Below are 21622 nucleotides of genomic sequence, written 5' to 3' on the forward strand. Positions count from 1 at the left end.
ACTGCATCAAAAATAATGTAATGTAAGGATGGTTTTAAATGTACTATGAAATTAGAACATTTGAGTAATAACATTATTACTCAATGTTATTTATGCAGTGGTTGGATCCAAAGGCATTGTGCTGAGTGCTGTATGTAGCCAGTGGGAAGATGGCTACTCCAAGGAGTTTTTATAGTTCTAAACAAAGCTTTCCAATGTGCAATGGAAATGTCAAGAGTTCACCACTAGGAGTTTACTATTTTAAATATTACACCTGCCTATACGCAGTTATTCATAAAGTTAAATCAAATTGTCCATCTGAGATAATTAGCACGTATAGATTTCTAACAATACTAAATGCCCTAACCACAAACTGCTGCAGAGTGAGGGAGACTCATCACAGGTTTCTCCCATTAATGTAGATAAAGGGCTCTGTCAAGTCAGTGTGTGAGAGTGAGGAAAAGCTTGGTTTCTGTTGATGGTCCAGTGATGCTGGCCTGTGTTACAGTTCAAAATAAAACCTAAAAAACTCAGAATGATTTAAAATAAATAGATAAAGCACTGCATAGTGGATCGCTAAGAAGATGCACATGCAGGTAGCCAGTTGGTTATCCCTAGCTCTTACATAGCTATTACTATGCTCTGCTCTCTGAAGCCCAGTTATGTCAGAGTTCTTAGAGTGATGTCAAATTTCATACATATACAGAAATGAAAAATGCATTTAAATTGAGTTTAGGAAGTTTTTGTTTAGAGCAAAACCATTAAAATTAGCGTAAGCAAGGCAAACAGGTAAGAATTGCAGGTTTCGGTTAGCATGGGTCTTAAATTAGGATAACAATATATAGAAAAAGAAACTCAATCTTTAAAACATTTTTACGAATAGAAGTCATTCAGCAAACCACTACAAACATACAGAAAAACTACAAATATAATACTTTTTGATTATCTGCTTTCTGTTGTAGTCTAGATCACATCTCATTTGTACTTGTTTATACTTCTGGTATGTGTGCATTCTACTGTCCTATAACTTACTCCTAACAACACTGTCAATGCTGTATTAGTGAAAAAAATAATTAGTTCTATTGTAGTGCTCTGTTGTGTACTTTACGTGGAAAAAAATGGGAGATAAGCATATAACTTTGCTGAGAAAAGTACTGCAATTTTTGCTGTTTCTTCTAGTACTTCTCAGACTGCGTGCAAGTGTAACCTTAGACTTAGGCAGCTCACCCTGTTTCTACTTTTAATCTCTTCTGTTCAAGTAATGTCTTTTATTGGTTGAGGAAGTACAAGCACTGTAGTTTGATCTGCTTCTGTGGTCTACTGGAGATAGCAGATACTAATCTAGCAGACAGGGATCTGCTTGCATATCTAGCAGATATGGATCTTCAGTTCCTCAATCCTGTTAGCTCAACTATAGCTGAACCCTGGGTAGAAGTGCAAATTAAGGTTTTAATGACTTTCTTCTCTCAGGAGTACCACGTCACCACCGTGGGGAGATCTGGAAGTTTCTAGCAGAGCAATATCATCTTAAACATCAGTTTCCCAGTAAACAACAACCAAAGGACACACCTTATAAAGAGCTCCTAAAACAGCTAACTTCCCAACAACATGCAATACTTATTGACCTAGGTAAGTACAGTAGTGGTTTGAAATTAAAGGGGTTTATGATCTCTGGAAAATAATTAAAGGAAAGTAAAACACAAAAAGCCTCTCACCATTTACGAATAAGTTGGTGGTAAGAACTGCTTTTAATCTCGTGTGAGAACCATTACATGACACCATTAGGAAAATCAAAATTTCCATTTCAAGCACAGAGGTCCTTTGCAACATGTGGTAATAAGAGGCTGCTAGATAGAACTGTGATGCATCTGTTTCATACATTGACTGTGAACTCCACAGGCCAATGGAATACAAACTGTCAAGAAAGGAAATTGCAGACTGTTGAATTGCTGTTTATTCCTGATGTTCAGTGTTTGCTGTGTCTGTTCAACACTTTTACTGGAAATATTGCAGAATTTTTGCTTTTTGCTTTTTTTTGCCGTTTTCAATGGGTAGGTGCTAGCATTTGGTATTTTTATTTGTATTAAAATAATTATGAAAATATATTTTTAATATTTTTTTTTAATAAGGCTCTTTTAAAGGCTGGTTATTCGCATTGCTGAATTTTAAGCAGTAGCTGGCTCCTGACTTAGGGAGAATGAATCACTCTTTTGAGGCACATATAGTTCATTGAGTTTACCATAGAGAGGTTAGGAATCAAGGCTTTTAAATGTGAAATTTAGGTGGGCTTCAGGCAGGTAGTTTTCCATTTTCCCTCACATTTATTGATCAAAGCTTAAAAAGTATTTTCTAGTGTTAGAAGGAAGCATGAGAAAGGAAATCTAAATGGAATTAAATTATTGGTTTAGGGCTGGAGCAGAAGAGTTTGCTTCAGATAATTATAAAAGACCAATCTAATACATCAAAAATATTTTGCCATTCTTGCCCCTTCCTATTATTTTTCCTGGTCCTTTTCCTTCATCCGTTTACTTCTGTTGTCTGAGTTTGTCTTTCATTGATTGACTCTTGCCACTACTAGATTAAGACAATAATAAAACCTAGGAACATTCAGTCAGACCAAGTCAGTACCCTCTCTAAGAGGTGGATCACTGTTACTGTCTTCGGTTGCTGCTGCTCCCAGTTGGTCTTGTTAAGGTCTCTATCAGTACCACCAACCTCCTTGTCTCAGAAGCTCCCACAAGACAGCCATTTGTTTGGTAGACCAGAGGTACTTTTTGGCATCCTCTCCATCTTCCCTCATGAAGGCGCTTCCATTTTCTCCCCCAAGCAGCGCATGGCTGCTCCTCAGCTGGGTTAAGTATTCTGTGGATTCTGCTGCAGTCATTAAAACATGTCTAACATGACAGTAATTACTCAAATATACGTGATTGTTGATTGGATGTTCACATGTCTAACCTTTCCCCTGGCCAAAGCATTAGTGTTGAATGCAAGCCATCTGATGCAAGTTTATAACACCTCACTGTTTTATGGCTGAATTGGAATTTTTTACAGATAATCTACAGGTTAGCCTCGTGAATATGTAGTTGTGGATATTTTTAAAGATACTGGTTTTTCCTCCCTTGCATATTTTAATTCAGTTTATTGTCTGAGAAACCAGGAGCCAATGTTTATCCAAGAGGATTCCAGCTTTTGTGTGTGGGATAATCCCACACTGAACTCAGTGTTCATTATGCTCTTTTCTAATAAAGGAGAAAAATTAATAATGTCTTCCAGAACATGGTAGAACTTACAGCAGGCTTTTGTTATAGGGTTTGTGGTTTGGGTCTGAGGAGTTGTGTGGAACAATTTAAGAGGTTCCATAATCACTAAGTTTGATTAAAGGGGAAAGTTATGTACTGCACATAAGCAAATGTCATGATAGAATGATAAAAAAATATGGAAAGATCTGCACTTGGTTTGACCTCAATGGTTAAAACCTCTTGTATTATTTTCACTTACATCTTTTCTGTGAAGGAGTAATATGGAACGGTCCTATTATGCTTCTGCTCTTTATAATTACTCATATAGTATCTGAGTATTTTTCATTGGAAATGGAAGGCTATACCGTCTTTCTTTCCCATGGAAGAATTGTTTGATGAGGGAGGGATCACCTAAGACCCAGAACTGTCAGGGGCACCTATTTCTTAAGAACCAAATGTACAGGCTATCTTCTGCAGGTACTGAACTGTGAGGTTTGTCAAGTTTAGATAGTGACTTAAGCTTTGTATGGTAAATAAGAATATTTTCTCCTTTTCATTTTTTTTTTTTGCAACACTTGGTAAAGTGAGTCAAAATACCAAGATAGTGCATTCAAAACAAGAATCTAGTGGGACGGGCATGTTTCTGCAGAAACTGGTGGGGAGTTGAAGTGGGCAGGGTGGTGGTCAATGACACTTTCCCATACTTGAAAGGCCTCTCAGGTTTCAACTTGGCACTAGGAAGATAACACTCCAAAGAATCTTGTTGCCAACTAGGAATAGGCAGCTGCGATGTAAGTAAATTATTGCCCTGCAGACTTTGTCACACCAGTTCTAGGAATTCCCCTGATCACACAGCAACAGAAGCAGTCTTCAGTTTTTGGGAGAGGCATTTATGTGCAACCAGAGATCATTCTCTAGCAAGTACCTGTTTATCAAGTCAGCATACCTGGTGTTGATACCACTGGCAGGGAATGTTGTGATTCTGTCACACTGGAGTGCCTCAGTAAGGGATAAACGCTTTTGTGCTGGGTTAATGAACTGAACAACTTCATCAGAGGAGAGAGATGTAGGACAGCTCCTGGCCAGGAGGGAGCACAGTCAGAGTTTGGTTGGCTCACACCACAGACTCGGGCTTGCTGGCTTAGCAAGCTGTTCATATTTTCTGCCTGGTTCTGCACACAAATACTTTTTTATCTTAGCCATGTGCTCTGCTTGTAGAAACAAATGACTGTGTATGTTCGCAAATTGGTAACTTCATGGTGGTTTTCATGCAAAGTGTTGGTTTTGCTAGGGAGCTATTTGCCAGCCCATTAGCTCAGGGAAGGATTGTGCCCTATTATTTTAGTAAGATGAAACCAGGAAGCTGAAGACTTCCTAGTTTCCTAGTGTTTCACATTGAAATAGAGTAGTGCTGCACAGTAACAGACAGCATAACTGGATAGGCAGCTAGAAGGAATTTGCATGTTCTGACATGTGTTCCTTCAGGCTGTCAGAAGTGCTTTCTCTTAAATCTGTAAGAATCCTTCTGAAAACATGCACTTCCGCCTTGAGAGAAAATCCTATGTTCTAGCAACATGTGGTTATAATATTTAAAAAGCTTTCCCCAATTCGGCTTAGGAGATCTGCTAATGCAGTATGAACCAAAGCTGTAATACCTTTCACTTAGTTGAATCAATGCATCTTCAGCTGTAAATAGTGCTTCCTAGGAATGAGGACAGCAGTGTGCATCTGGATGCAAAGGTAAGGTACAAAAGCCACTTTCCTGGCCCAGTTTACATGTCACAGTGCTATTTCATTATGTGAACAAGAGCAAAGCCACAATTCCCTGAAGACTTTTTTGTGTATTTCCTTAGTGGCCCCACCTGCACAACCATTGCAGTCACTGGGAATTTCAGGTCCTAAAAACCAAAGTCATGTTCAATGAATTACTTTATTTCTCAGTAAGGTAAACTGACTTCCAAATGCTGTTGGTGTATGAAACTCACCACTAAGTGTTTGCTGAACACAGAAGATTATGGTGGCTTTTATTACATTTCAAAAATAAAATGGTTACTTTCTGATCCTGGCATTCTTGGTGTATCACAGTTCATTTAGAGTCCTTAGAGTTGTTTGCTCCTAAGTGAAAGCTAAAATTCTTAAGTTGAGTCATCACCAGGGCACTCAGAAACAAAACAGCTTCTGAGTTTAGCAGTTCTGCTTCTCCTTGATTTGCTGTCTTTTAGAACTTCTTTGCATTTTTATTCTTGCTCAGTTTGTAACTTTTCTTCATGACTTACATGAAGGGAGCCTTGCTGTGAGTGAGGCAGTACAGGTCTGCCATCAGACCATGCTGTAATAAATAGTCATTCTCATTTGGAAGATAGAAATACTTCTGTAACTTTCGACTCTTGTGACAGCCTGGCCAGGAGAGACCTGCTTAGGAACTGAATGCCAGTGTCCCATGTGACAGGCTAGAGTAGCTACCAAATGGCAGAAGGACTCTGCCCCAGGCTTTGTCTTCCTGAAACAGGAGCTCTGATATTATCTAGCAGCACAACAGCATTCCTGGAGCTAAAGGGTGGGGTGATATTTAACAAGTGTGTAACTGAAAACCAAGCTTCCCTTAATACTGGAACAAAAGAAGTATTCAAATTTCTTCTCCACTGAGGTATTTTAGAGGGGAAATCTGATGGGGGAGATTTTTTCCTAAAAATTTAAATGCTGCCTTTTGAAAAAGTTTTTGGGAAAAAAAAATCTGTAAAAGTTAAGCCTTTGATGTCTCTGTTCACAGAATCATAGGGTGGTTGAGGTTGGAAGGGAGCGCTTGATATCATCTAGTTCCTGCTCAAAGCGAGATCATCTAAAACAGGTTGCCCAGGACCATGTTCACTCAGGCTTTGAGTATGTCCATAGGTGGAGATTTTGCAACCTAGAAAAAAAAAATATAATAATTTTTTCTTATGTTAGGTGAATTCCCTGTATTTTGCTTTGTGCTCAGTGCCTCTTGTCCTGTCAGTGGGCACTACTGAGAAGAGCCTGGCTCCCTCGTCTTCATTCCCCCACGTTGATTATTTGTGCACATTTGATAAGATTCCCCTGAGCCTTTTTATTTTCCAGGTTGAACAGTCCCAGGTGTCTCAGCCTTTCTTCAGAGGAGAGATGCTCCAGTTGCTTCATCAGTGACTGTTTGCTGGATTTTCTCCAGTATGTCCATATATGTCTTGCACTGGGGAGCCCAGAACTGGGTACAGCACTCCAGGTGTAGCCTCACAGTGCTGAGTAAAGAGGAATGATCACCTCCCTTGACCTGCTGGTAGTGCTCCTCCTAATGCAGCCCAGGATACCATTAGCTTTCTTTGCTGCAAAGGCTCATGTTCAACTTGGTGACCACCAAGTTAATTTTCTGCAAAGCTACTTTCCAGCTGGGTGGCTAATAGCATGTACTGGCAGCTAGCCCCATGTAAAAGGGTATTTTTCTGCCAGGTTAGTGAACTGGATGAGCTCATGGAAGACTCTGAGCTTCACGCTGTAGTAAAAAAGAAAGGATCCATAAGACTGGGAGGGACACATGCAAGGAGCGTGGGGACAAGAGACACATATACTGGGGAAAAAAGAAAGGGAAGAGGCCCCAGCCTAGAGAGCTCAGGTCTTCTAAGTCTGTGCCTGGATCCTAATAGTTGTTTAAAAGGTAACACTTTAATCAAGAGGGTAACTCATCAAGCCACTGAAGAGTAGAGTCTCTCACTATTGTAAGCAACCCTATAAGCCCTTTAACAAACTGATCAAGGGCCAGTCGTAAGAACCAGTTACTCATCTGTTCTAGAAAAAATACTGTCCCCACCCCTGACAATTTTTAAGTTAGTTTTGCAACTACTGTAACTATGTAGTAGAGCATAAGCGTCAATTGTTTTGGATTGTTAACTTTTTTACATTCTTCCTGCAGGTTGATTTCAGAATTGACCTTTCAAGAGGATCTACCTTTTTGAAAGACTGTTTAATTTGATAACATGGCAAGGGTTTTTTGATGGTTTTTGTTAGGGGTTGGTTGGTTGTTTTTTTTTTGGTTTTGGGGTTTTTTTTGGTGGTGTTTGGGGTAGGTTGTGGTTTGTTTTTTTTATTATTATTATTTTCATTTTTTAATTTAAGGCACCACCTTTGGCTGTTTTCACAGGACGCACATTTCCAACACATCCGTACTTCTCAGCACAGCTGGGAGCTGGGCAGCTGTCACTCTACAATATTTTGAAGGCCTATTCACTTCTGGATCAAGAAGTAGGATATTGCCAGGGCCTTAGTTTTGTAGCAGGAGTCCTGTTACTTCATATGAGTGAAGAAGATGCTTTTAAAATGCTGAAGTTTCTCATGTTTGATGTGGGCCTGAGAAAACAATATCGTCCTGACATGACAATTTTACAGGTATAATTTAAATTATTCTAATGAAAGGATGCTAATGTTAAACCATAATAATGCAGTACAGATAGGATTGTCAAAATCTGGACTTGAACTTACATTCAGCTCTCAGAAATGAGGAAGGATAATCTGTGAACAGAATACATCATGTTAAATGCATTAGTTTCAATAAAAAGACTACCAGGCAAACTGTGAAAACCATAAATAGGAAGAATTCTTTTATGTGCTGTATGAGGTTCAAATGATCCTGCAAATGAGCATGTCCTAGGCTCACAGGTGACCCATCCTGGGTCTTTAGATGGCTTCTGACTATTTCTTTTCTTCAGTCCATCCAAACACTAATTGACAAATGCCTTTCACTGTTTCTAATAAGTGTGAAACACAGACCTTGCTACCCCGAGTGTTAAAATGTGTTTGTCTTTACTCTCTTTGTTCTTATTCCCTGCAGATCCAGATGTATCAACTGTCTCGACTTCTTCATGACTACCATCGAGATCTCTATAACCACCTAGAGGAACATGAGATTGGCCCCAGCCTCTATGCTGCTCCCTGGTTTCTCACCATGTTTGCCTCCCAGTTTCCCCTTGGATTTGTAGCCAGAGTGTTTGGTAAATCTTCATAAACCCCTCTATCTGTTCTTTTTGAAGTTTTATATTTGGAATCCTGTTATTTGGAACAGCATTATTATCCAACCTGATTCAGAAACCCAGGAGAAATATTTTACTTACTATTGATGAACAGAAAAGCAACAGAGGTCATCTTTTGGAACATGTAGTTTTTATAGTAAAATGGAAAGAGAGAGGAGGAAAGCATATGTCAGTCCCAAACTGTTCTGTCTTTCCATCCTCATTGTTACATTTTCCCACCCTCAAACCAGTTGTAGAGGGGATGTAAACTTTGATGCCATGAAGGCATGGTGTTACAACAGTGGCACTTCAACACCACAATTAGTTTTAAGCTGAAAAGAGGTGTAACAAAGATATCATCTGAGAACTATATTAATCTATTTTATTATCTTTGTCTCCAACAGTGTCAGTGGAAAATTATATTGAGCGTTATATATTTAAACACACAGAGAGGTGGCCCTTGCAGTTTAATCATGGATTTATGCTGCAGAAACATAGTCTTTTAAACTAGTGTTTCTTATCCTTACAATTTTAGCCTGACTGATAATCTCACTTCCAAAAATGTTTGAAAGCATAAGTTTAGGCTCTAAAATGTAGGCTCCTAATAAATTTAGGCTCTAAAGTCACTTCTGTTACTTATTTTTTTAAATCTACAGAAGTAAATTTCTCTTTTTTCTTTCTTTTTTGTTTTGTTTTTTGTTAAACAAATTCCAATTAAGAATTTACCTTGATGTTATGTTATGGATTTATATTTTATAGATTGTTTGGTATTTGAAAAGATACTAAATATAGTCTTGTCTACCACAATAACAAATAATGAATTATGGATTCCAGGAACCACCAACAAGAATCCTTTCCTGTTTCTCTTAAAGGATGTGCCAAAAGCAGTGCCGTAAGAGATCATAGTAAAAAGGATGGTGTATAGCTAAGCAGATCTATGTGTCTGTGATTAGCATCTTAACTCCAGGGAAAATAGCACTTTTATTTTTCCTGGAACAGTTCAAAGTAGGCTAAAGAACATCAATAACTATCTAGTTGACAGTAATAATCGTTAGGAATTAAATCAAGTGCTGCATGCAAGTGTCATATACTGAGTTTATAATCAGTTCATCTTTCAATTCTTCTTATTCATAGTATTGTACATGACAAGAATAGTCTTTGAATTGGACAGTTGACTGCAGTGGAGGTATTAAAGTGCCTTGTGTCTCCAGTATATTTGGATTTCTGCCTTAATACATGGATTAGTATTTTAGCTGTCAGTGGAGGATTGTAAGGCTTTAGAAAGCAAAGATTTTACATTGGAATAGAAAGCATGATCTTCACAGGACTGATTTTAGGTCAGAAACAGAAAAGCATGTGTGACTGAAACTGTAATCTCTTCAAAATACTTGATTTTTTTTTTCTTTCTTTCCATCTTTTTTTTTTAGACAGAAAGCCCATCATGACCAACACTTGCAGTTTTTAATGTTTCAGAATGTTTAGTAATTTCCTTAAAACTGTGTTTACTGGAACTGTGTAGGTCAAGAACATTGGACTTTTTTTACATAAGAAAGCAAGATCTCCTCTTCACCCATGATGAAGACTGAAACACAAATATAAACCTGAAAAAGGCTAGAGCTGTCAGTTTGCTAGCAGTTCTCGTTAGCAGTATGGCAAGTTGGGATCCAACCAGTTTTGACCCATGTGTTCACACACTTTTGCAGAACATACATACATTTTTGTTGCTCACTTACTAGAACCCTTGGGATGAAAGAACATTGCATTTTAATGTTGAAGTAACTCATCTGTAGTTTACTAAGACTGTAGAATCTCTCTGCTATTTTCTAACATGGTATCTCTAAACCCTTGATATTGGAAGCCGCACTGCAGTTTAATAAGATAGTTGTTACAGACCAGCTTCCTTTAGATTTCCATAGAGTATAGTTTCTGCAAACATCTTACAAAACAATATGTAAAAGAAATGGGCCAGAAAGAGGCTGACCCAAGGGCTGTTTAATGAGTCCAATAGTAAAACTTCTTTTAAATTTTTAATTACCTATCCAAGCTTTCAAACCTTTTCCTAAGTGGGACCAAATGAAAGCACAGCATTACCGAAGGTGTGTTCTTTAATAATCAGATTTACTTATTAATGGAGGAGCCTTGGTAGAATAGTGTTTATTTTATTTCAAGTTTGTAGATAAAACTTGGTTTTTTTTTAATGCCGGAGGCTGCCAGTCATGCTGACACTGATTTGGGTACCTTCACTGTACTGCTGTTGGCTGGCAGCCCACTTAACGGGAAGTGTGGGGGGTGGATAACAAATAGGTCTTTGTTAAGTCTTTGCTATTTTAAATGAGAGAGAGATTTCAGCTCTGTATTACCAGCTCAGCTCATACAGACATTCATTAACAACTTGTATATCAACTCAGGGTGATCTATGTGACTTTCTGGGTCAGGTGCTGAATCAAAAATGTGTTATTTTCAGCTCTGTTTTTTTCACTTTGTGTTTCTTAGATGTTCTTCAGCATTTCCTGTCCTAATATAAAGCTTTCTCTATAAAGCTTTTTCCCATAGCTTTCAGTTTCAGTAGAGAATTGAGACTCTGTTACCACTTTTCAATCATTCTTGACTTTGGACTTCTCATTGAATCAGAATTTAAAATTGTACACCACTTTTAGGACAAATGGTGGCAAAGTGCAAGATTTATGGTTAGTTATTACTTTTGCTTTTCTTTCTCAGAGAGAAAGGGAGAGGATAAAAGTGAAATAAGTTATGGCTTCAACATTACAAGCAAAAGAGCACAAGGGGAAATTTCATTCTGATACAAACTTGAAAAGAGTTGATTTTACTCTTTTTCCAGTAAGAAGGCAGTTAGTCTGTTTTTAGATGTTCTTTGTTACATCAGATACACCTGTAGTTCTGCTAGCAGTTGTTTCTCTTACTGTGTGGCAGGGTTTGTTTCTCTTTTTTCAGCCTCCATTATTCTTTTTTTTTATCATGAAGACAAACTGTTTATTTGGTGTCTTTGTTTTACTTAACAAGGAGTTGTGATTTCATTCTCAGCTTCAAATACAAAGAAGGGAAAGAGCAAAAGAGAAGCCCTTTAAAAATAAAAATCTATTTAGGAAATACAGAATAAACCCATAGTATCTTCTCTTCCTTTTTCCACCTCCATTAGTATTGTTTCGTACTTTTGCCTGCAGTGAGTCCACATCCGAAAAAAAACCCAAGAGCAGATTCTGAGTTATAATAGCAGAAAAGTAAATGGAGGGCAATGCTGTCTATGCTGTGGACAGATGGATTTGTGAAGATGGATTTCTTGTTGATGCTTTCATTACAGTCTTCTATTTCTTTCCTCTATGAAGACACAGGCCACTTATAAATGAAAAGAAAAGAAAGGATGTTGCATTGAAAGGTCACTATATACTGTAGTTTCAGTGTGCTTGTACATATGTCAGGTGCTGTCATTGCAGGGCCACAGGAAATATTGATACTTAAGCTGCATTACTAAGATTTCAGGATACTTCTTAATGTAACTTTTAGAATATTAATGTGAGTGGTTGAGACACATACTAAAAATAACCACATGCACATGAAACCTGAGGCTGCTGGAAGGTGTGCATCTAGCCTTATCTGCTCAGTGTTGTGTTAACGAAGTGTCCTGGTTTCACCTGGAATTAAACCATGGCACTGAGATTTTGCAGCTTTCTCCACCAGAAAACAGAATTTCAGATCTTCGGTTGTGTCTTCAGGTATATTTTTTTGCCTGTTTTATTAGGGTTTTTTAAATGGCATTGGGATTTGAATCTATTCAAATTCACATCCCTGTGAACATCTCAAAAGAAATTATATGCACAAAAAATCGTAATACTAGCAAACCTTGTTTATTTTGTACTTAGCTTAAATTTGAGCTGGAGTTTTGGGAAAAAAACTTGCTAAATAAATTGAAATTTGCTATTCTTGGTAATAATCTTGACCCTGCAAAACTTCCAAGGCCATAGCCACAGTAATTAAAGCACGTGTCTGGCACAGTATTTAGCCTCCAGGTCAGCCCTATGAGAAGTTGTTGTCTTTGGACATTTTACTGGTTTAATATTCTTGTCAAAAGGTGTGTTTGCTTTATGTACTCTCTTTTTAATTTATTTTCACAGATATGCTCTTTCTTCAAGGATCAGAGGCTATATTTAAAGTGGCTTTAAGCCTTTTGGGAAGCCACAAGCCGTTGATTCTGCAGCATGAGAACCTAGAAACTATTGTTGATTTTATTAAAAGCACTCTCCCCAACTTGGGTTTGGTACAAATGGAAAAGACCATTAGTCAGGTATGAAAACATATGAACATATAAGAAGTATGCAAAGGAATGCTCTTTTTAACATGTTCTTGACAGAAAAACTGCAAGTGTCTTGTGTTACTTCAAGCTGAGAATCCTGTTGTAGTTCTGAAGATTGAAAACTTTTGGAAGCATATGGCTCATGTAGTACCTCTGTATTCATACATCTACATGTTGGTTATGGTCACTTTATGAAGCTTTTAATGAAAATGAGGGTTTATTATGTGTGCGACTGTTATTGGCAGGAGTATTACAGCATTCGTGCATTCCACAAAACAGTGGGCTAAAAGCCTTCTGAGTTTTCCTGCCTCCAAAGAGCCTTGCTCTCCAAGTCTCATTTCAGAAGCAAAAGCTGATTTACAAGAGCTTCACAGATGTTGACCTTAGTTCATAAAGTTGTGAGTCCCTCCCTATACTGACTTTGTACTGGCTTTTATGATGCTGACTTAGTATGTTACAACAGTACCTTTGTATTCCTGCTAGGAGTATGTGGGATAGTGGAATCTCTTGCAGTCCCCAGTGACTCTAGACAGCAAAAACTGGGAATCCTTGCTATACTATTTTTAAATGGCAGACAAGGAAGATGATGCAATATTGCTAACCTGTCAGAAGTATCCAGAAGATAACTATGGAATTTGAGAAAATCACAGATGATTGCAGTTAAGGCTTGCCTTTTTAGAAACCTTAACTGTTACACTTGACATCTAATTTGCAGCAGACAAAGAGATGATGGGGTTTGTTTTTCTGAAGTCCTTTTGTGGTCTAAAACATGGGGGGCAGGTGGCACTGTGCAGAACTACAAGTGCCTGCCACTCACCATGAGCAGCAGGAGATCTGCAAAGCCTGTGGCTTGATGAAGAAAGCAGGCAGCTTGCAAGGGGTTTCTTTCTGATCCCTGGCAACACATCTTCCGGGGGACATTAATTAGACATGCATTAGGATCAGAAAAATTGCTCCTAGTGTTCGTTGTTAAAGGAAGGAGTGGAGAGCTAGGAAGCCTGTGCAAAGAGAAGGAAAGCAAGTGATATCTAGGGAGTGAAGGGCATTGTATGTTGTCTGCTAGGCTGAAAGTGTAGAAAGTACAACTCTGCAGAGACTTTCAGTGCTTAGGCAGGCAATCTGCAGAAAACCATTGGCTTTGAGCAGAAGGATACTCTGTTTAGGCAACTCTGTGAATTTAAAGTGGGCAGTGAGTCGAAGGGAGAGCAGTTCCTCCTCTAATCAGAAGAAAGCCCATTGTCTGACCAGCCCTGGAGTCCATACACAGCTCCTGGGCTAACCCCCATTCTCCCCACACTTTCTGCAGGGTGGCCTCTGGTTTACATGCTCTAACATGCCTTCTGTTAGCTAGTTTTCACATAAAGCTTTTGATTTGCATCATGTTTCCCCCCCTTCAGATTTGATACTTTGGGTATGACAGCAGGGATTTCCCTCACTTCTCAAGAGCACAGAGGCTAGAAGTGGCAAAGGTCAGAGGAAAAGAGCTAGCATTCTGCCCTGCTGAATTGCACCGTTTGCTTTACTGAAATGTCAGCAGTGTCTGTTCTCCAGAGATGCACAGACCTACAGAAAATAAAAGATCCATATGTTTAACTCAAAATTATGTTTCAGCCTTCTGTACTTAGATGCTCAGTATGTGTGTTTCTGATGATATAAAGTTATGAGGTAATTTTTTATTGCATATGTAGCAGGTGTCAGAAACAGTTCATAAACTGGTGTTTTCTTTAGCCAAGAAAGCTTTGTAGACAAAGCAGATAAAATAGGTAATAACTATTATTATTTCAAGAGGTATTTAAGATAGGATTTGGTATTTGACTCATTTCCAAAATGAGTACAGTACAAGAGGTTTAAAAATAACAAATAACCATTGAACTTGTATTTTTGGGCTATTTTCCAGATGCGTTTTTAAATCAACTTTAGTTTCTATTATGTTCTTTGATTAGCACACTTGGCCTTTTAATTTACCATCTTCTTCAGTGCTTTCAGAGGAGATAACTGGCATAGGGACAGCAGAGACATATTTTCTTAATACTTTCAAGGCAGATGTTTCCCAAAACCTAGAAAAAGGAAAATACAATAGCAGGGGTTTTTATTTGGATCACTCTGTACCTCAATTTATTTATCTCCTTTTATAATAAAAGGTTTTCTTAATATTCATGTATAAGACTGAGCACTCATTTTGGTGATTCTTATTTAACAATAATAGAAATATACTTTGACATTACATAATGTGTCCATTACCTGTATTAGTGTAAGGACAGATTAGTTCATTTTCAGTCTCTAGGAGTACTGTAAAATCATAAATAAACCTAGCAGTATTTACTGTTTCTCCTTTAAAGCTTTCATTCTACTTAGTCTTACACTTGTCCACGTGGCACATGGGCATGGACCATAGTTTTCTAAAATGACATCTAATTCTGAGTTGTATAGGAAAGTTTATGCCACACTTGGTTGTATTAAATTTAAATGACATTTTTAGTGAAGTTTTTAGGTAGATCTAATTCCAATGTATTGCACTCTATTTCCTCAATCTTGCCATGTGAATGACAAAAATAATCTTTTTTTTGTATACAGGGATTAGATATCTAAGTCTAGATCCATGTATTTCAAAGCATTGAATGATTTTGATCTGCACAGCACCTAATATTATTTTTGTATACAACAGGTGTTTGAAATGGATATTGCCAAGCAGTTGCAAGCTTATGAGGTTGAATATCATGTGCTTCAGGATGAGCTTATAGATTCTTCTTTAAATGACAATCAGAGACTGGATAAATTAGAAAAAGCAAACAGTAGCTTGCGCAAACAAAACTTTGATCTCCTGGAAGAACTGCAGGTACAATTTCTATTTCATAATTAACATTCTAATTTTTCTGCCTTTACAGAAGAGATTGTCCTACACCAGGGCACAGGAGAGATTGGCGTTTGGTCTATTGACTTTAAAAGCATAGTCACTAGCAATTTTATTTAATTTTGTTTTTAAAGTTTAAATGCAGAAGAAGTTGAGAGGGGTGGGTAGAACATGTGCTTACAATTAGTGAAAACTTGATTCACCACACTGTCTCTTCTCTTGCAAATAAAATTGGAGCTGTAGAAGATGACTAAAAGTACACAAAGTGCTTTTTCAACTTTGTTTTTGTTTTCAGCAGGGATACTAGATGGGAAAGCTGATGCCAGTGTCACAGTTTAGATATACATCAGATATGGGACACACTGACGTACTTCTTCCTACAAGATTTTTTTTAAAACTGTTGCCCAGATTGCTTAGACAATACATGAAATAGTAATTTCAAATATATGCTTGGTGCCTGATCAGTATGCAGCTTTTTCAGAGGCAGGACACCTGGTCTCTAGGGGTTATTATTTGCTTAACTTTGAGAAGTCAGCTTTTTGGCTGCTTTAGAATAGGATGTTTGTTATAAAACTTTTGACTGTGATTTTAGTTTGATGAGGAAAGGGACTTCAGGAGTAAGAAGAAGAAATTTCAAGCCTCTTGACTAATGTTAGCGGTATAGACTTTGTAAGATAATAGGGGATGGGAAGGAGTTTGGGTTTCTCAGCCATTAGTCCAGTATCATGACTAAAGCTAGGCAACTGTGATTAGACTTAGATTGCCTCTCCTAACAAAAATTTGTTTAAGCTGTAAATTCTGATCCTGTGAGATCTGAGCCTGTTTTGGGTACTAAGATGAGCCTTAGAGAAGCCAAGAGAAGAGATACTCCTCTGCAAGATATTTGATATCTTGCCCCACACATGGGCAAGGAAATTGTTGAATGTAGCACAGGGGAGGGGGATTTCTGGAATGAGATTCAAGATGGAATATCCTATAGATAGCTACATCAGGGGATTTTCTACCCCCTTCTGTCCCTAAAGACTTTGCAGCCCTCAGCAGTTTTTTACAAAGCTCATCTCCACCTGTGTGCTGCCAAGTCAGCACCCAACATAGCGGGGAACTTAACCCTAGTGTTGGAACAGTCCCTTGGTCTTGCATGTGGGGCTTCATCAGCCTTCTTTTTCTATAGTGAAAGGTCCTCCATTGCTGATGGGAGGAAAGTGCATAACCAAACAATGGGTGCCATGGTTTGTCAATATTTTTCCCCCAAAAGCTGAACTTGTAAACCCAACACGATTACATGAAGAGCAGTGAGCTCATCAGAACGGCAAATACTTTCCCTGAAAGCCAGGACCACCATATTGTCTCCAAATGTTATTCAGTGCTGAAACTTCGAAACAGATCTCTGTTCTTGTCAAAGTAGCTCAGCTACAAATCTCACATGATAAGATTGGATGATCTAATACTTTGATTTGCCATGAAGAGCAGCCTTTTGAAGGAGATTTTTTGGAATTTTTCATGATGTGTTTTCTGTTTCCATATTGCTCCAAATCTACTCCTTCTCCTTCACCTCCAAAGCTGGACTACATGTTGAGATGACATGAGGATGGGTTCTCTTTGCAAAGCATGTGCAATTCAACAAACACGGTTGACTGAGATGGTCTCCTAACAGACCATACAGAAGCTTATATTAGCCTGCAGGTTTTTAGTATATAATTTGCAGACTTAGTGACATTCTGATTTCGTTACTTTGCACTGTATTCTGAGTCTAATTGTGAGCTAATCAAAGCAATGAAATTGAGAGGGAAGTTTCTTGTTACAAGCAACAGTAGTTTCTTATTGTGGTCTAAAGTACACAAATCTAATAACATTCATACCCCCATTTACCTTTGCAATTTTTCATTTGGAAATTATATGTATAAATGTATCTCAAAAAATATTTTAAAGTTGGTTTCAGTTATTAATTAATTTCCCCTTTCTTTTTTTTTTCCTTCCGCTTTCTTCCTTTCCCTCTTCCTTTCTTTTTACTCTGAAAGGTGGCTAATGGAAAGATCCAAAACCTTGAAGCCACAGTAGAGCTTTTATTGACCAATGAAGGCAAATTGAAGCAGTCCATTCTCACGCTTGAGCAGGAGCGAGCAGCTTTGTTGAAAACAGTGGAAGAGATGCAGAAAAAGATTGGTGATACAGATGGGAAGCCTCTGCTTCCTAGACAAGGACATATGGTTGCTGATTGACATTCACAGTAGTAATGGAGCAGAGAAACTGAGCAAGAAAGAAAGGGAAGAACTGGGTCTTTCTGTCATGATCCGTGGGGATTTGACATTATCATTTTCGTTGTACATGCCTTACTCTGTAGCAAAGCAAGGTATAGGCATGGTGGCTTCCTGTATCAGAGAAGCTGGTTTCTCATGGAGAAGGCTCGCTCTTAGTATGCAGAAATACGGTAAGATACCACATAATAATAAGCAGGAGAAACTTGATAGCATGTGCAGTCATACACAATATGCTGCAAAGATGTTATGGATTTTTCCATAAGTGCTTTTAAACCTAAGTGCTTTGTGTTTGTCACAGATTTTGTTTGTGTGCAGATCACCACCATTGTTAAATGCACATCCTTTAGAAAGTCCATAGAAGAAATATGGCAATGTAAAGCCTTTGAATGAATGACTGCCCCATTGCAGCTATGCAGCGGTAACATTTACAGTTTTGTGATTAGACTGGAGATACTTTTGACAGTGTAATTCCCCTACAGCTAGACTGGGTTCTGTTAATTATGTTGTTTACACTTCAGAAAACTGCTTCCTGATGCTTGAAGGTGCCAATCCATTGGACTCAGAGAGATGGACTTCATCGTATGTAACTATGCATAGCTGGGAGGCTGCCATCTGTTTTTACATTGGTTTAGTATATTTTTTGTTTATCAACCATTAATTTAGTATGTTGTTAGTTGGCATTATCTGATAAACATACTGTATATAGTAACTGTATTATGCTTAAAAAAAATACACTGACATTGGTTTGGTGAAGCCTGTGACTTCTGCGACATCATCCAAGGATTTATATTCATACTCTACAAATTTCATCTTATTTATTGCTGATCTGCAATGTGATGTAGGACAACCTTTTCCTAGGAAACTAAATGCCCACTGTCATGTTTTTTTTTCCTTTATTCAGGCATTTCAAGAGCTTCATGTTGTGCCAGATGTGCTTAAACTGTTTTATAAAGAGTATGGCGTTCTTTTTACAATGTGTCTTTCAAGTAAGATTACACATGTAGAAACAAATATTTCTCACTTTCCTTAATACAATGAAAGTAGTTTTCAGGCCAGTTAAAGTACCACTGCCATAAGTGCAATAATATCCATGGATATCCATTTGTTTGGGTTTGCTTCAGAATCAGAAATAGTGTCATAGTTTTGTCCAGACCCCAAGCACAGAGGTAATAAGGCGTCGGCATTTTGTTATGGTGGAGATTGATTCAGGAGATGTGGGGGTTTTATTTTTTTCTGTCTTTATTTTAAAATTTTCAAAGCACACAGTGTTTTCTCTGACTGGCAGTGTAAAAAAGGTTTTGGTTTACTTTTTCTTTTTCTCATGCAAAATGTTGTAGTTTAATAGCAGACCCGTAACATTCATCTACAGTGCAGAACAAATACCTCTATGTAGGTCAAAAAGAAAAGAAATCATTTACTCTTCAATTTCTAGAAGCTTTGTTTGACTCTGTTGTGTCTTAAATATGTCTGGTTCTTGCAAATCCACTCTGTATTCACTTAGTATGGAAATTTCAGATAAATCAGTTATTATTAATCTCTTGATGTCTTAGGCTTGGCTTTTTATTTGGAAATCATATTGAAGCTCACACTTCATGTTTAAAAACTTGTCATAATGGACCTTATACTGTTAGAGCACTCAGTAGTGTTGCATTTTTACAGCATAGTGCCATAATTCATACACTGACTTTTTAACAAGAATAATAAATATAATAATAATCTATGCCTACATCTATGTCTGCACATTTTTTGACATTTCAAAACAAAAACATAATTGGTGGGGTGACAGTTCAGAATGGTGTCAGATGAGAATTTCCCTAAAAGTATAGTACCATCTACAGTGGTTATTAATGAAAACTCTTAGTCCTCAGACTCTTCTGAACACGCTGAGGATTCAGCTGTGATCTTGGGACCTGCATCTGTGTATGTTGACCAAGGCAAAATACATTCCACATGACTCCAGGGATGCATTCCTTGTGATGTTTTGCTTCTCTGCTAGTGTAAGTGGAGGACTACTTCTAGTCCAGAGCCTTTTATTCAGAATTTGGGTAATGCCAGAACTGAGTGCATTTAGATGAGGACTAAAGTCACTGTTCTTAGAATGTGGCAAAAAGATAATCAGAAACGTTTAGCTTTTATGACTGTATAGATGTAACTGTTTCATTGTACCAGGGAGTGGAATTTTCTGCAGGTAAATATGCATTTTCTATTTGTACATATGCATGCAAATTAATACAATTCTGTTAAATATGTAAATGCCTGGCAAAATGAGGTATCATGCCATACACTGGGCATGTCTGAACATGAACAAAATAGCTGATTTAAGTCTTTCTGCTGCTTATACTGAAGCAGATATATGGTATGTTTCTTCAGGATGTCTCTTGCAGTCCTGTGCCTTTCCAGTTCAAGAGGCCAAAGTGGAAAAAAGTGGAGGAAGGTAATGACAGTTACCCTATTCCCAACTTTGGAATGTCTGTGGGCTTCTACCTTCAGAAGTATGAGAAGGAAATAACAGAGCCCAGAGCTAGTCCCAGATACTTGCATCCTGCTCCACCTACATTCTGTAGCTAACCATCTGTAAGGATGTGTATAATTAAATCTTTTGTTGTCTGACTACCAGCAATTGTCATTCATCACATACTGTCTTCCATAGAATAGCAATTTCAGATTCAGAGAATGTTCTAAAAAAAAAAAACCCTACTAATCCATACACTAGTCCTCAGCAGAAATCCCAAATGAACCACTCCTGGAAAATCCAAGTTGAAATAATCAACATTGTCTCCATATCAGTTTTACAGATAAAAATCCTCAGGAGTGATGCTTAGTTTTTGAAGAAAAAACAGTGAAGAAGAAAGGAAAGAGTTCACTTATATGTGCAACCTAGGCTTCCAGAGGTGCACAACAAAGGCAGCAAGGTGTGCAGTTCAAATGTGCTAGTGAATGGCATTAATGCAGTTGTCTGGAGAGAGGTTAGCCTGAAATGTGTTAAGAGCCAAAGTCGGCATGCATTGCAAGGAAAAGGTAGCTCCGCTAAACCACAGAACTGAACAGTACTGAATAGCTGGAAGACTTGCTGTGGTGTGGTTCTGGTTTGGTTTTTCCAGCCACTGCAAGCAGTAGTTCATGGTAGGTACTTGTGATTCCCTGTACTTCTGGCTGTTTGATGTACTTTTATATTTTGCCCTGTTGTCTACCTAGAGATCATTACATAATACAAAATCTGAGAATGATGGCATTGCCCATCATGTGAGAAGGTCAAAGCATTTTAATAAAAGCATGTATTGTAGGTCTTCCCTTGTTCAGAGTGAGAATTGAGGCACAAAGTTCAAAGGCTTGCACCAAATATTTGGTTTTTCACTGGCTGATGGCACTGAAATCTACATCTTCCAAATCATGGTCAAACTCTCTTGCTGGTTGTCTAAAAGATTGTTCCACAAGGTCTTGTGTACTCATTAGTTATACAATGCTCTGCTGAAGCAATGTAAAATGGGAAGTGCAGTCACTGGAACTTTATCCTTTCCCGATACCTATGCCTCCCTCCCAACAGCAACTCTCAGTTCTGCTAAAACATGCTGTACCAACTACCTCTTCTGCAGGTATTTTTACACTCTCCCGCTCTTGCTTTGTATGCTGGAGTAAGTGAATTGCCAGCAATCCTGAGCAGCATGGATGGTAGTATAGAGTTGCCAGTCAACCAATATTCTTGGAATTTTTTCATAGTAATCTTTGATAAGAGTTGACATTACTTAGGACAAAAATCATGGAACTGCACCTAGTAGGACTCTGAACAAAGGACGGTAATCTACACAGAGGAGAGGACAACGTAGCTAGTGTTGTTTCTCATTTGGGATCTTCCTCCATCGTTCAGTGGGGCAGGAGCTAAATCAATTTTTTGGTGACTTTGAAGTCCACCACAATAGCCGCTGCAATTCCACCATAATAAAACATCCTGGTATATCAACATGGTAGAGCAC

General features: G+C 38.1%; 1 protein-coding gene across 4 annotated transcripts in view; it reads left to right on the forward strand.

Annotated features, from left to right (window-relative positions):
• Nucleotides 1-19371, forward strand: part of TBC1D1 (TBC1 domain family member 1) — a 103818-nt gene extending 84447 nt beyond the window's left edge. For all 4 annotated transcript variants that reach the window (XM_005149136.3, XM_031048964.2, XM_031048963.2 and 1 more), the window contains 6 exons: nucleotides 1450-1608; nucleotides 7369-7613; nucleotides 8056-8215; nucleotides 12364-12533; nucleotides 15208-15378; nucleotides 17412-19371. In XM_005149136.3, the coding sequence (XP_005149193.1) occupies nucleotides 1450-1608; nucleotides 7369-7613; nucleotides 8056-8215; nucleotides 12364-12533; nucleotides 15208-15378; nucleotides 17412-17612 (1106 nt within the window). In that variant the 3' untranslated portion in view covers nucleotides 17613-19371. The remainder of the gene's footprint in view (nucleotides 1-1449; nucleotides 1609-7368; nucleotides 7614-8055; nucleotides 8216-12363; nucleotides 12534-15207; nucleotides 15379-17411) is intronic.
• The last annotated feature ends 2251 nt before the right edge of the window (nucleotides 19372-21622 follow it).

The sequence above is a fragment of the Melopsittacus undulatus genome, chromosome 7, assembly GCF_012275295.1.
Source record: "Melopsittacus undulatus isolate bMelUnd1 chromosome 7, bMelUnd1.mat.Z, whole genome shotgun sequence".
NCBI lineage: Eukaryota > Metazoa > Chordata > Aves > Psittaciformes > Psittaculidae > Melopsittacus > Melopsittacus undulatus.